General features: G+C 44.9%; 1 protein-coding gene across 2 annotated transcripts in view; it reads left to right on the plus strand.

Moving 5' to 3' along the window:
• Positions 1 to 13,109, plus strand: part of FIG4 (FIG4 phosphoinositide 5-phosphatase) — a 534,658-nt gene that overhangs the window by 256,640 nt on the left and 264,909 nt on the right. For both annotated transcript variants that reach the window (XM_040428862.1, XM_040428863.1), the window contains exon 18: positions 3,370 to 3,428. In XM_040428862.1, the coding sequence (XP_040284796.1) occupies positions 3,370 to 3,428 (59 nt within the window). The remainder of the gene's footprint in view (positions 1 to 3,369; positions 3,429 to 13,109) is intronic.

Consider the following 13,109-nt stretch of genomic DNA (forward strand, 5'->3'; position numbering starts at 1 on the left):
CAATGTGTTTTGCACGCGCGTGATAAAAAACCGACTGTGGTACCCAGACCCGAACTTCTTCACAGAAGTTCAGGTTTGGGTTCGGTGTTCTGTAGATGTTATTATTTTCCCTTATAACATGGTTATAAGGGAAAATAATATCATTCTGAAAACAGAATGCATAGTAAGTGATCAGTTGAGGGTTAAAAAAAATAAAAAAAATTAACTCACCTTCTCCGTTTGTTCGCGTAAGTCCCGGTCTCTTCTTTACTTCTCAAAAGATGAACTATGGGCTAAAGGACCTTTGGTGACGTCAGATCACATGCTCCAATCACATGGTCCATCACCGCGGTGATGGACCCTGTGATTGGAGCATGTGATCTGACGTCACCAAAGGTCCTTTAGCCCATAGTTCATCTTTTTAAAGAACTAAAGACCGGGAGAACTACGCGAACAAGAGGACAAGGTGAGTTAATTTTTTTTATTTTTTAACCCTCAATTGATCACCTACTAAGCATTCTGTATTCAGAATGCTATTATTTTCCCTTATAACCATGTTATAAGGGAAAATATTACAGTGTATAGACAGTCACCTAGCAACCGTGCGTGAAAATCGCACCGCATCCGCACTTGCTTGCGGATGCATGCGATTTTCACGCAACCCCATTCACTTCTATGGGGCCTGCGTTGCGTGAAAAACGCAGAATATAGAGCATGCTGCGATTTTCACGCAACGCATAAGTGATGCGTGAAAATCATCGCTCATCTGAACAGCCCCATTGAAATGAATGGGTCCAGATTCAGTGCGGGTGCAATGCGTTCACCTACCGCATTGCACCCGCGCGGAAATCTCGCCCGTGTGAACGCAGCCTAAATGACCAATTCGCCATTTTTTGTCACTTCACCTCTCTAAATTGTTTTATTAAAAAGTGATCAAAACGTTGCACACATCTAAAGGGTAATCCACCAGCATCTGAGTTTTCATCAATGCCTGGGGGTACAGCAGGTGCCCGGCTATCAATAAGGCCTCATGCACACGACCGTTGTGTGCACCCGTGGCCGTTGTGCCGTTTTCCGTTTTTTTTCGCGGACCCATTGACTTTCAATGGGTCCGTGGAAAAATCGGAAAATGCACCGTTTTGCAGCCGCATCCGTGATCCGTGTTTCCTGGCCGTGAAAAAAATATGACCTGTCCTATTTTTTTCACGGCCAACGGTTCACGGACCCATTCAAGTCAATGGGTCCGTGAAAGAACACGGATGCACACAAGATTGGCATCCGTGTCCGTGATCCGTGGCCGTAGTTTAGTTTTTATACAGACGGATCCGAAGATCCGTCTGCATAAAAGCTTTTTCAAAGCTGAGTTTTCACTTCGTGAAAACTCAGAACCGACAGTATATTCTAACACAGAAGCGTTCCCATGGTGATGGGGACGCTTCTAGTTAGAATACACTACAAACTGTGTACAAGACTGCCCCCTGCTGCCTGGCAGCACCCGATCTCTTACAGGGGGCCGTGATCAGCACAATTAACCCCTTCAGGTGCGGCACCTGAAAGGGTTAATTGTACTATCATATCCCCCTGTAAGAGATCAGGGCTGCCAGGCAGCAGGGGGCAGACCCTCCCCCCCCCCTCCCCAGTTTGAATATCATTGGTGGCCAGTGCGGCCCCCCCCCCTCCCTCTATTGTAATAATTCGTTGGTGGCACAGTGTGCGCCCCCCCCCCCCCCTTCCTCCCTCTATTGTAATAAATCGTTGGTGGCACAGTGTGCGCCCCCCATTGCCCCCCCCCCCCATCTATAGCATTAACAACGTTGGTGGCCAGTGTGCAGCCTCCCATCTCCCCCCCCCCTCCCCCCCATCATCATTGGTGGCAGCGGAGTTCCGATCGGAGTCCCAGTTTATTCGCTGGGGCTCCGATCGGTAACCATGGCAACCAGGACGCTACTACAGTCCTCGTTGCCATGGTTACTTAGCAATAGTACAATAGTAGAAGATTAATACTTACCTGCTGCTGCGATGTTTGTGTCCGGCCGGGAGCTCCACCTACTGGTAAGTGACAGTGACAGGTCTGTGCGGCGCATTGCTAAATGAACCGTCACTTACCAGTAGGAGGAGCTCCCGGCCGGACACGAACATCACAGCTCCCAGGTAAGTATGAATCTTGTACTATTGCTAGTAACCCGCTGCCACCAATGATCGGGGGGGGGGGGGGGGCGCAAGATGGGAGGCCGCACACTGGCCACCAATGTTGAAAATGCTATAGAGGGAGGGGGGCCAATGATTGCCACCAACGATTTATTACAATAGAGGGAGGAAGGGGGGGGGGGCGCACACTGTGCCACCAACGAATTATTACAATAGAGGGAGGAAGGGGGGGGGGCACACTGTGCCACCAACGAATTATTACAATAGAGGGAGGAAGGGGGGGGGGGGGCGCACACTGTGCCACCAACGATTTATTACAATGGAGGAAGGGGGGGGGGGCCGCACTGGCCACCAATGATATTCAAACTGGGGAGGGGGGGGGGGTCTGCCCCCTGCTGCCTGGCAGCCCTGATCTCTTACAGGGGGATATGATAGTACAATTAACCCCTTCAGGTGCGGCACCTGAGGGGTTAATTGTGCTGATCACGGCCCCCTGTAAGAGATCGGATGCTGCTAGGCAGCAGGGGGCAGTCATGTACACAGTTTGTAGTATATTCTAACTAGAAGCGTCCCCATCACCATGGGAACGCCTCTGTGTTAGAATATACTGTCGGAAATGAGGTTTCACGATCTAACTCATATCCGACAGTATATTCTAACATAGAGGCGTTCCCATGGTGATGGGGACGCTTCAAGTTAAAATATACCATCGGATTGGAGAAAACTCCGATCTGATGGTATAAAAGGGACTCCGGACTTTACATTGAAAGTCAATGGGGACGGATCCGTTTGAAATGGCACCATATTGTGTCAACGTCAAACGGATCCGTCCCCATTGACTTGCATTGTAATTCAGGACGGATCCGTTTGGCTCCGCACGGCCAGGCGGACACCAAAATGACTTTTTTTTTATGTCCGTGGATCCGCCAAAAATCAAGGAAGACCCACGGACGAAAAAACGGTCACGGATCACGGACCTACGGACCCTGTTTTTGCGGACCGTGAAAAAAAACGTTCGTGTGCATGAGGCCTTACCCGCCCGATTAGCACACCATACATGTACAGCGGCAGGCTTTTTAAGCACTGCTTGCAGCGCCGTACATGTACGCCACAGGTCAAGTTAATTAAAGAAGAAAACCTTCAAAAATGTGATATCTGAATCCATCCTTAGAGGGACGCATTTAATTTTTTCTTAAACTGTTCTTTACATACTGACAGAATAATTTTCACTTTTATTTCCAGTTACACATTCTGGTGGACACCAGGCGTCTTGGAGCATTTACCTCTACCACTTGATGAAGGTAAAGCAAATATCTTGTTATAAAATATGTGGTATTTTGACCTTAAGGCCTCATGCACACGACAGTTGTTTTTATCGGTCCGCAAAATGGGGTTCCGTTGTTCCGTGATCCGTTTCCGTTTTTGTTTCCGTGTGTCTTCCTTTATTTCTGGAGGACCACCAGACATAAAGGAAAGTAAAAAAAAAATCTAAGACAGGTTTGACATGCAAATAATAGGAAAAAAACGGACACGGACGCGGATGACAATCTTGTGTGCCTCCGCGTTTTTTAGCGGTCCCATTGACTTGAATGGGTCCGCTAACCGTTTTCGCGAAAATAATAGGACAGGTTATATTTTTTTGACGGACTGGAACCACGGATCATGGACGCGGATGGCAAACAGTGTATTAGCCGAGTTTTCAACGGACCCATTGAAAATCAATGGGTCCGCAGAAAATCACAAAAAACGGCACAACGGACACGGAATAAAACAACGGTCGTGTGCATGAGGCCTAACCCTTGGGATACCGGAGTTTTTTTTAATTTTTGTGTTTTTTATTTTTCTTCCCTATTTTCAATGAGCCATACCTTTTTTATATTTCCGGTCACATAGCTGTATGAGGGCTTGTTTTTTGTAAGACAGGTTGTACTTTCTAATGCCACCATTCATTTTGGCATAAAATGTAGTTGGAAGCGGTAAAAAAATTCCAAATGGGGTGGAATTGGAAAAAAAAACGCAATTCATCCACCGTTTTACGGGTTTTGTTCCTTCGGCGTTTTGTTTACCGCAAAACTGACTTTTTTTATGTCTAAATAGTGTAAAAATAAATTTAAACTTTGATAAAAACTTTTTCTTTTTTTTACATCACCATATTCTGACCCCCATAACTTTTTTATACTTCTGTCTACTGAGCTGTTTAGGGGCTCTTTTTTTGCGGAACAATCTGTAGTTTTTATTGATACCATTTTGGAGTGCGCTTGACTTTTTTACCCTTTTTTCCGTTACGCCATTCGCTGTATTGGAAATTTTTTTAAATATTTTAATAGTATGAGCGTTTTTGGTTGCGATGATACCCATAATGTTTATATTTATTGTTACCGTATTTAGGTATTTATTTTTCAATTATACGGAAAGGGGGGTGATTTAAACTTTAATATTTTTTTATTTTTATGTCTTTTAACTTTTTTAAATTTTTGGTGATAATTTTATATGAGCCTATAAATAATGTTTTTTTAATTTTAGATTTTTTTTCTATCAGGGATTTTTAAATTTACCTTTAAACCCTCATTTGCTCATTTCTTATCCTGGCCTGCCATCTGGTGACCAAAATAATAATTGCAGCATGAACACTTTCAGCCTCATCAGCGAGGCTGAAAATGTTTAGCGCAACTACCGATGCCCGAATTGGCCACACAGGGCATCGGTAGGAGTCCTAGAAGCACGAGCTTCCAGGTTTTTGCACCTGGAACAGGTTTGTCCAGGCATCTAAAGCTTTTAATTACCGCGATCGGTATTATTGCTGGTCACGGTAAGTAGGCGCAGGTCTCTGCTGTATGAAACAGCAGAGATCTGCCGGCCATGACGCCCGCTGCTTGTGCTAGCGGGCGCCATGTTTACACATCGATCCAGCTCCGTACATGTCCGGCGCAGGTAGCAAAGGGGTTAAAGGCCTGGCCACTTTCTGGTTACTGTTGACCAATGTGTATGTAAGATGTGGCATTTACTGATATAGTCCTTGTTGAAATTCTGCAGCATTTTCTATACCTCATAAGGCATACCCACTTGTTTACAAAGTCATTTCTACTGTCCACACACAGGTCCTGTCCATAAAATGACTTCACCTCCATGTGATGTCTCCTCCATTCAAACACACTGCACGTGCACTAAATTCCCAACAGAACAAGTGCAAAAGTAAGTCCCCCAGTCTCTCCATCATACCTCAGATCAGACCCCCATCAGACACCCCTTTAACATGATTACAGCACTGATGTCCATCGAAGCCTCCTCCTTTGTACAGTCTTCTCATAGACTACATGGCTAATGATGAGGAGCAGGTAATTACAGTCATCCATCAGCAGACTCCATTAGGAAAGGTCCTATTCAAAACCTCAGCCTTCCTCAGATCAGATCCCCACCAGACCTCAGATCAGACCCTCACGTTCCATCAGACCTATACAGGGCTCTCCGCTCTGATGCTCGGCGGCAGCTTTAATCTCCCGCAGCCGCACACAAGCTCCATTGTCTTTTTTTTTTTTTTCTCTCTCCCCTCCTTCAGCATCTTCTCCTACCTCCTCCCCCTTTGCGGTTCCTGCAAGTGGTGCCTTCTTCCTCCCCTCGCCGCCGACAAAACCACACCCTGTCCACTCTCAGCAGACACGCCCCCGCCATTCCCAACACTTACCACTGCTTCGTATGACACTGGAAACACGCCTACCTCAACAACTGAGACCACGCCTCCTCAATGCCACTTCTCTCTCACCAGAGGAACGTTCCACTCCTAACTGCCTCCCCCCTCCTGCCCTGTGAAGAGTTGCACCGCCCCGATTCTTACCTCTGGTCCCGCCTCCATTACTCACCCCCCTCCTTCCTTATAAGTCACGTTGCCTCCACATCTCATAATGCATGGCTCAGCTGCTGCAGAACCTCTTTTAGCTTTGTGTCTGTTCATCTGACATTTATCTCACAATTCCCAGCACAGCTCCGAGACCTACTAATACAAGCCTCAGCTGCTGCAGAACCTCTTTGAGCTTTATGTCTGTTCATCAGTGATGGATGCCTAGGGTGGCAAAAATCCTTGCACCAGTCCTGGACCTATATCTATTCCCACTGCATTTATTATATGTATATCTGTATATGTGTTTATTATATATACAGTATGTGTGTATATGTGTGTATATATATATATATATATATATATATATTACAGTGGTGTACATATATGTGAGGTACGAGGTTTAATAGATGCAGTGGACACAGGTATATAGTATACCCAGTAGTGTACTAAAATGTGAGGTACGAGGTATAATAAATGCAGTGGGTACAGATATGTAGTATTTCTGATATGTAGTGTGCTGATATGTGAGGTACTAGGTATAATAGATACACTGCTGTATATACTATATACCTTAACACACTGCATCTATTATACCTCTTTTGTGTGCTAGTGCTGTTTTGTAATCCCAGTCTGGCCCTGATGGCATACAATATAATACGCAGAAGCAAGCATAATTCATGGAGAAAAGGGAGAGGCCCGGAATGGGTATTGGGATGCGCTATAAATAGGGCATGGGGGCCCAATTTTAGATTCTTGCTATGGGGCCCAGTGATTTCTGTGTACGCGACCCGCTTTGGCGGAAAAATTAGGAGTAGGTAAATAGACACATCCATCAGCAGACTCCATTAGGAAAGGACCTGCTCAAAACTGTTACCACAAAGTTGGAAATATACAATTGGATACAAACGTTTCTGCATGCTGTAGCATTAAATTTGGAAAAAAGGGATTGGCCCAAACCTTACAAAGTAGCATACTTTTACCTCTCCGCTCCAAAATTCTATAGTAGGCAGTATAGAAGATAGGATGGAAAGTAGGTAGTCCTCTCCAGGCATCCGCCAAACACAGATTCATGACTTAGGCTTCGTTCACATCACCGTTCTGGCTTTCCGTTCTCCTGCTCCGTCTAGGAGTAGGAGAACGGAAAGGACGGAAAAGGCACATAACTGACGCCAAACTGAGTCAAACGGAGCCTAAGGACCCCATAGACTATAATGGGGTCCGTTATGTTTCCGCTCAGAAGATGATTTTTAAGCGGAGACAAAACTCCTGCATGCAGGACTTTTGTCTCCGCTTAAAAATCATCTTCTGAGTGGAAACATAACGGACCCCATTATAATGTATGGGGTCCAAAGGGCTCCGTTTGACTCAGTTTGGCGTCAGTTATGTGCCTTTTCCGTCCTTTCCGTTCTCCTGCTCCTAGACGGAGCAGGAGAACGGAAAGCCAGAACGGTGATGTGAACGAAGCCTTAGACTGCCAGGTAGTGAAACATTATTCATCACTCCAGATAATGTTTCCCCTGCTCCACTATGCAGTGGCAGCATTCTTTACACCACTCAGATGCTGGGCATTGTACAGATGTAACCAGCGTTATCCTGACTCCAGGTGCACCATAATGGTCACTTTAACGAGATTTGTTGTATTACACTAATGTGAGTTTGTTGTGTTAACGCGTTTAGCCAGACAAGATAATGTTGGCTACATTCATACATGTGGATCATTAGCTTGTATGCCACCTCTCAATCATGGAAACCATTTCATAAAACCCACAATGTGCAGTTCTTGTGGTGAAGGTGCATCCAGAAGTACTGTAGTTTGGAAGTCTATAGTGAGTGATGGCCACACCGGGCAGCCCCACTCTGAGTTTTTGTGGTCTACTGCTTTGTCGCTAACCTAGTCGCTTCTACTTCACAAAAAAGCAATTGCAGTTGAAACAAGGTGAATATAGTAAATTTTTATAAAGGTACTTGAGTCAAGGTTGGCATCCTGTGACAGTGTTATGTTTAGGAACCTGTTCACACATAGTGGTTGAAGTGTGGTTAAAACCACATTAGAATTGTACTGGAAAACTGAATGTTTTTGTCATGTTTTTAATCATAATGCATATGAACAGTTAATAACATTTTGCTGCTGATAATGGCTTTGCTTTATTCCGAGAGACAGGTTTATTGCTCATCTTTTCTCGAGTCCCTGTCAGTAAAGAATAAATACAGAATTAAAAGAATAACATAGTTTTCATTCTCTGCTGATGAGTCTAGAAGTGTTTAACAACCTGGGGATTGTTATTTAAAGGTTCACTGGTGGTATGTTTAGGGTTTGAGACTGTAAATCTAGCTTTGAATTGCTAGTGCTAGACATTTTATAAAGGAACAGATGACTTGCATTGTATTTTCAGATCATTCATTTACAGATAGTCTTCATGCTGCTCGATATGCACCTCCTACATTGTTCAGAAATGTCCTATAGGTATTTGGAGCAGATAAAAAGGCAAAGGTGTTGTTACCATTACTGGATCATTGTCAGTGCTCCAGTGACTGCGATGTTACATGTAGTCATGATTCTTAGGGTCCATTCACACGTCCGTGGTGTATTGCGGTTCCGCAGTACAGCAGGCCGCACATGGACGGCACTAAATAGAGCAGTCCTATTCTTGTCCGCAGCTGCGGACAAGAATAGGACATGCTGAATCTTCTTGCGGAGCTGCGGACCGGAAGTTTGGGGCCGTGCTCCGGAAATGCGGATGCGGAGAACACATAGTGTGCTCTCCGCATCCATTCCGTCCCAGTAGAGAGTAAATGGGTCCACACCAGTTCCGCACATTGCAGAACGGATGCAGACCACACTTGCGGCCGTGTGAATGGAGCCTTCTACTTCTGTGGTTTATTAATGTTTGTATTTTTCTTTTTCTTTTTTTCTGTGTGCCAATTTATCTTTATTTTCATTTTAAAATTCCTCATTTATTGCCATAACTTTTTTTCTTTTTCCTTTCACATATCCACATGACGGCTTATTCTTTTGTAGGACAAGTTGTACTTTCCAATGCCACCAATTAATATGTAATGGGAAGCCGGGGAAAAAAAAAATTGGGTGGAATTGGAAACAAAAAAACGCAATTCCTCCTCTGTTTTTACGGGTTTTGTCCCTACAGTGTTCCCTTTGCAACAAAACTGACCCTTGCCCTTCATTCTCTGGGCTTTTTATGTGTAAATAGTGTAAAAATAAATAAAAACTTTGAAAAGAATTCTGACCCTCATAACTTTTTTATAGTTACATCTACTGAGCTGTGTGGGGTCTCATTTTTTGAGAGACGATCTGTAGTTTTTATTTATACCATTTATAACATTTCGGAACACTTTTTTTTAAACTTTTTTTGGGTTAGAGAAGCGATGAAAAAGTGTTGAATTTGCCATTTTAAACCTTTTTTCTGTTACGGCATTCGCCGTATTGGAAGCATATTTTTATATTTTATCAGTATGGGCATTTTCAGACACAGTGATGCCCATGATGGTAATATTTTTTGTTATTTATGTATTTTTTTATTCTATGGAAAGGGGGGTGATTTAAATTAAATTTTTTATTTTTTTACATTTTCTTATTTTTATTTTTTTACTTTTTATGGTTTTGTAGCTCGTGTTTGAGGCTACAAGACTCACAATTTTTATTTTTATTTTTTATTCTGTACCATGTTTCATATACACTGCCCGTCCCAAAAAAATGTCGCTACCAAAAATATTTTGTTGGACTGCCTTTAGCTTTGATTACGGCACGCATTCGCTGTAGCATTGTTTCGATAAGCTTCTGCAATGTCACAAGATTTATTTCTGTCATGCCCCACTCTGACGATGTGCGGAGGTCGGCCAGGATTGCAGCACGAGTTTAGTGTTTGTTTTGGAGCCGTGCTCGATCCGCCTCTCATCAGGTGCACTGGCTGGGGTCATTAGTTTAAAGGGCTCACCAGCCCAGTGCTCTGAGCGGATTTTACAAATCATTGTGGTCTTGGAAGCTAGGAAGGAAGGTGCTCTGTCTGTTCCAGCTCAGAGAGATAAGTGTGATTTCTGGTTTAGTTATTTTGTGTCATCTTTTCCATCCTGGTTCTGTGCGAGCAGGCTGCTCCTATTTCCCCTCTTCACCATCTCAGGGAAGTTAGGGTTTTGTCAGCCCAGGCACGGGGACACCTCAAACCTACCTTAAAGATCTGTAGGTGGGCTGAGCAGTGCAGGGAAAGAGGTCAGGGATTAGCTAGGAGGTGACCCTTCCCCTGTCTCTCGCCCAGAGTCTGGTTGGTAGGTTTTCTGTTATTCTGAGTGCACGCCCGCCATGACATTATAATCCGCCAGACTGTGACTGCCATCACTCAGTGGTTTTGTGATGACGTCAATTGATGCACTGGTTGACCGCATGCAGGGTTTATCCCTAGAGGTTGCGGATCTGCGTAGTTCGGTCACACAGTGTCAGAGGTTTCTGGCATCAGGTACAGGTCAAATTGGTGGGGAGCCTAAATTCGCTCTTCCCGAGAAATTTACAGGGGGTACGGATGATTTTTTCCATTTTAAAGAGTCATGTAAATTGTATTTTCGACTATGTCCATTTTCGTCAGGGAATGAAGATCAGAGGGTTGGTATCATCATGTCTCTGCTTAAAGGGAACGCGCAATCCTGGGCTCTCTGGCCCTCCGGTCGGTGGAGGAATTTTTCAAAGCCCTGGGATTGATTTACGATGATCCGGATCGGGTCTCGATGGCAGAATCGATATTGCGTAACTTACTACAGGGTAAACGTACTGCAGAGGTTTACTGTATAGAGTTTAGGAGATGGGCTACTGAGTCGGGGTGGAACGACCCCGCGTTACGTAGTCAGTTTTGTCAGGGGCTGTCTGAAAGGTTGAAAGACACCCTGGCTTTTCATGAGTACCCGGATACTCTGGAGAATGCTATGTCTTTGGCTATTCGGTTGGATAGACGTATCAGAGAGAGGTGTAAGGGTCCCTCCGTGCAGGGGATCCCTCCTGCGTGTGGTTTGGTCTCACCTGCTGCCCAGGGGGATATTACTTAACTCTGGGGTAGGGGAGGAACCCATGCAGTTAGGTCAGATATCTTGCCATTCTGATAGTAGAGACTTTAGGAAAGTGCACAATCTATGTTACTACTGTGGAAAGAGGGGTCATTTTATTTTTTCTTGTCCTTACCCACACTTGGTAGTATGAATGGGGTGGTGGAGCAGACGGGTATGCAAGCTCCCTGCAGTTCCCGTTTTCTCCTTCCAGCTATGGTGGCGCTAGAGTCAAAAGATGTGTTTGTTGATGTATTCCTTGATTGTGTTGCTGGGGTAAACTTAATTGACTTTCTTTTCCTTCAAAACCTAGGACTAAGTACTTGCACTTTGGAGAATGAGATTCGTGTTTTTGCAATTGATTCTTCCCCTCTTTCTCAAAGGAGCCTTACTCACATTGTTCATGGTATTCATTTAAGGGTGGGTGATTCACATGCTGAAATTATTTCTTGTTTTGTCATGAAGGATTTGCCAGCTCCTTTAGTTTTGGGGTTGCCATGGTTGACTAGACATAGCCCAATTATAGACTGGCAAGCGAGACAAATCATTGGTTGGAGTGAGTTTTGTTCGGATAATTGTCTGGTGTGTCCATTGCGGCTTTACCTCAGTATCTCTCGGATTTTGCGGATGTCTTTTCGGAGGGTGAGGCTCAGGAATTGCCCCCTCATCGAGACTATGATTGTCCAGTTAATCTCATTCCGGGGGCTAAGTTGCCAAAGTCTCGGCTTTACAACCTCTCTCAACCCGAAAGAGAGGTCATGCGAAAGTATGTCGCCGAGAGTTTGGCAAAGGGTCATATTAGACCATCTAAGTCTCCAGTGGCAGTAGGTTTGTTCTTTGTAAAGAAAAAGGATGGATCACTGAGACAGTGTTTGGATTTCCGGGAATTGAACCGTATTACAGTCCGGGATACATATCCCCTTCCTTTGATCTCTGATCTTTTTGATCAGATTGTTGGAGCCAAGGTGTTCTCCAAGTTGGATTTGAGGGGGGCCTACAATCTGATCAGAATCAAGGAAGGGGATGAGTGGAAAACGGCCTTCAATACGCACGAGGGTCATTTTGAGAACCTGGTGATGCCTTTTGGGTTGACGAACGCGCCAGCAGTGTTTCAGCGATTCGTCAATGACATTTTTCATCACTTGATGGGGATGTTCGTGGTGGTTTACCTGGATGACATTTTGATTTATTCTTCTGATTTGAAGACCCATCAGGATCATGTGAGACAGGTTTTGACGATCCTTCGGGAGAATAAGTTGTATGCCAAATTAGAGAAATGTTTGTTTGCGGTGCAAGAGCTTCCGTTCTTGGGATACATGCTTTCTGATTCTGGTTTTCGTAATGACCCCGAAAAGGTCCGGGCGGTTCTGGAGTGGGACCGACCTGAGAATCAGAAAGCTTTGATGCGGTTCTTGGGGTTTACGAATTATTATAGAAAATTTATTTCGAATTATTCTACCATAGTAAAACCTCTTACTGATATGACCAAGAAGGGCGCCGATGTCTGTCTGGTCGGATGAGGCATTGCAGGCCTTTTCGGCTATTAAGGAGCGTTTTGCGTCCGCTCCCATTCTGGTGCAGCCGGATGTGTCTCAACCATTCGTAGTGGAGGTTGATGCATCAGAGGTGGGGGTCGGGGCGGTGCTGTCTCAGGGTTCATCTCCTGGCAAGTGGGTCCCGTGTGCCTTCTTCTCCAAGAAGCTCTTGGTCGCCGAGAGGAATTATGATGTTGGAGATAGAGAGTTGTTGGCTATCAAGTTGGCCTTTGAGGAATGGTGTCACTGGTTAGAGGGGGCGTCTCACCCCATTACGGTGTATACTGACCATAAGAATTTGGCTTACCTGCAATCTGCCAAGCGTCTGAACCCTAGGCAGGCCAGATGGTCACTGTTTTTTACCAGGAAAAAGAATGTCAAGGCAGATGCAATGTCTCGCAGCTTTCCTGGGGGAGGTGATTCAGAAGATCCTGGTCCGATTTTGGTCTCTGCTCTGTACCCTGAATTGGAGATGGAGGTGTTGGGAGCCCAGGAGGGGGCTCCTGGTTCTTGTCCCCCAGGGAGGTGGTTTGTTCCTGAGGGCCTACGATACAAGGTGTTGTCAC

The sequence above is a fragment of the Bufo bufo genome, chromosome 4 (genome assembly GCF_905171765.1).
Source record: "Bufo bufo chromosome 4, aBufBuf1.1, whole genome shotgun sequence".
Classification (NCBI taxonomy): domain Eukaryota; kingdom Metazoa; phylum Chordata; class Amphibia; order Anura; family Bufonidae; genus Bufo; species Bufo bufo.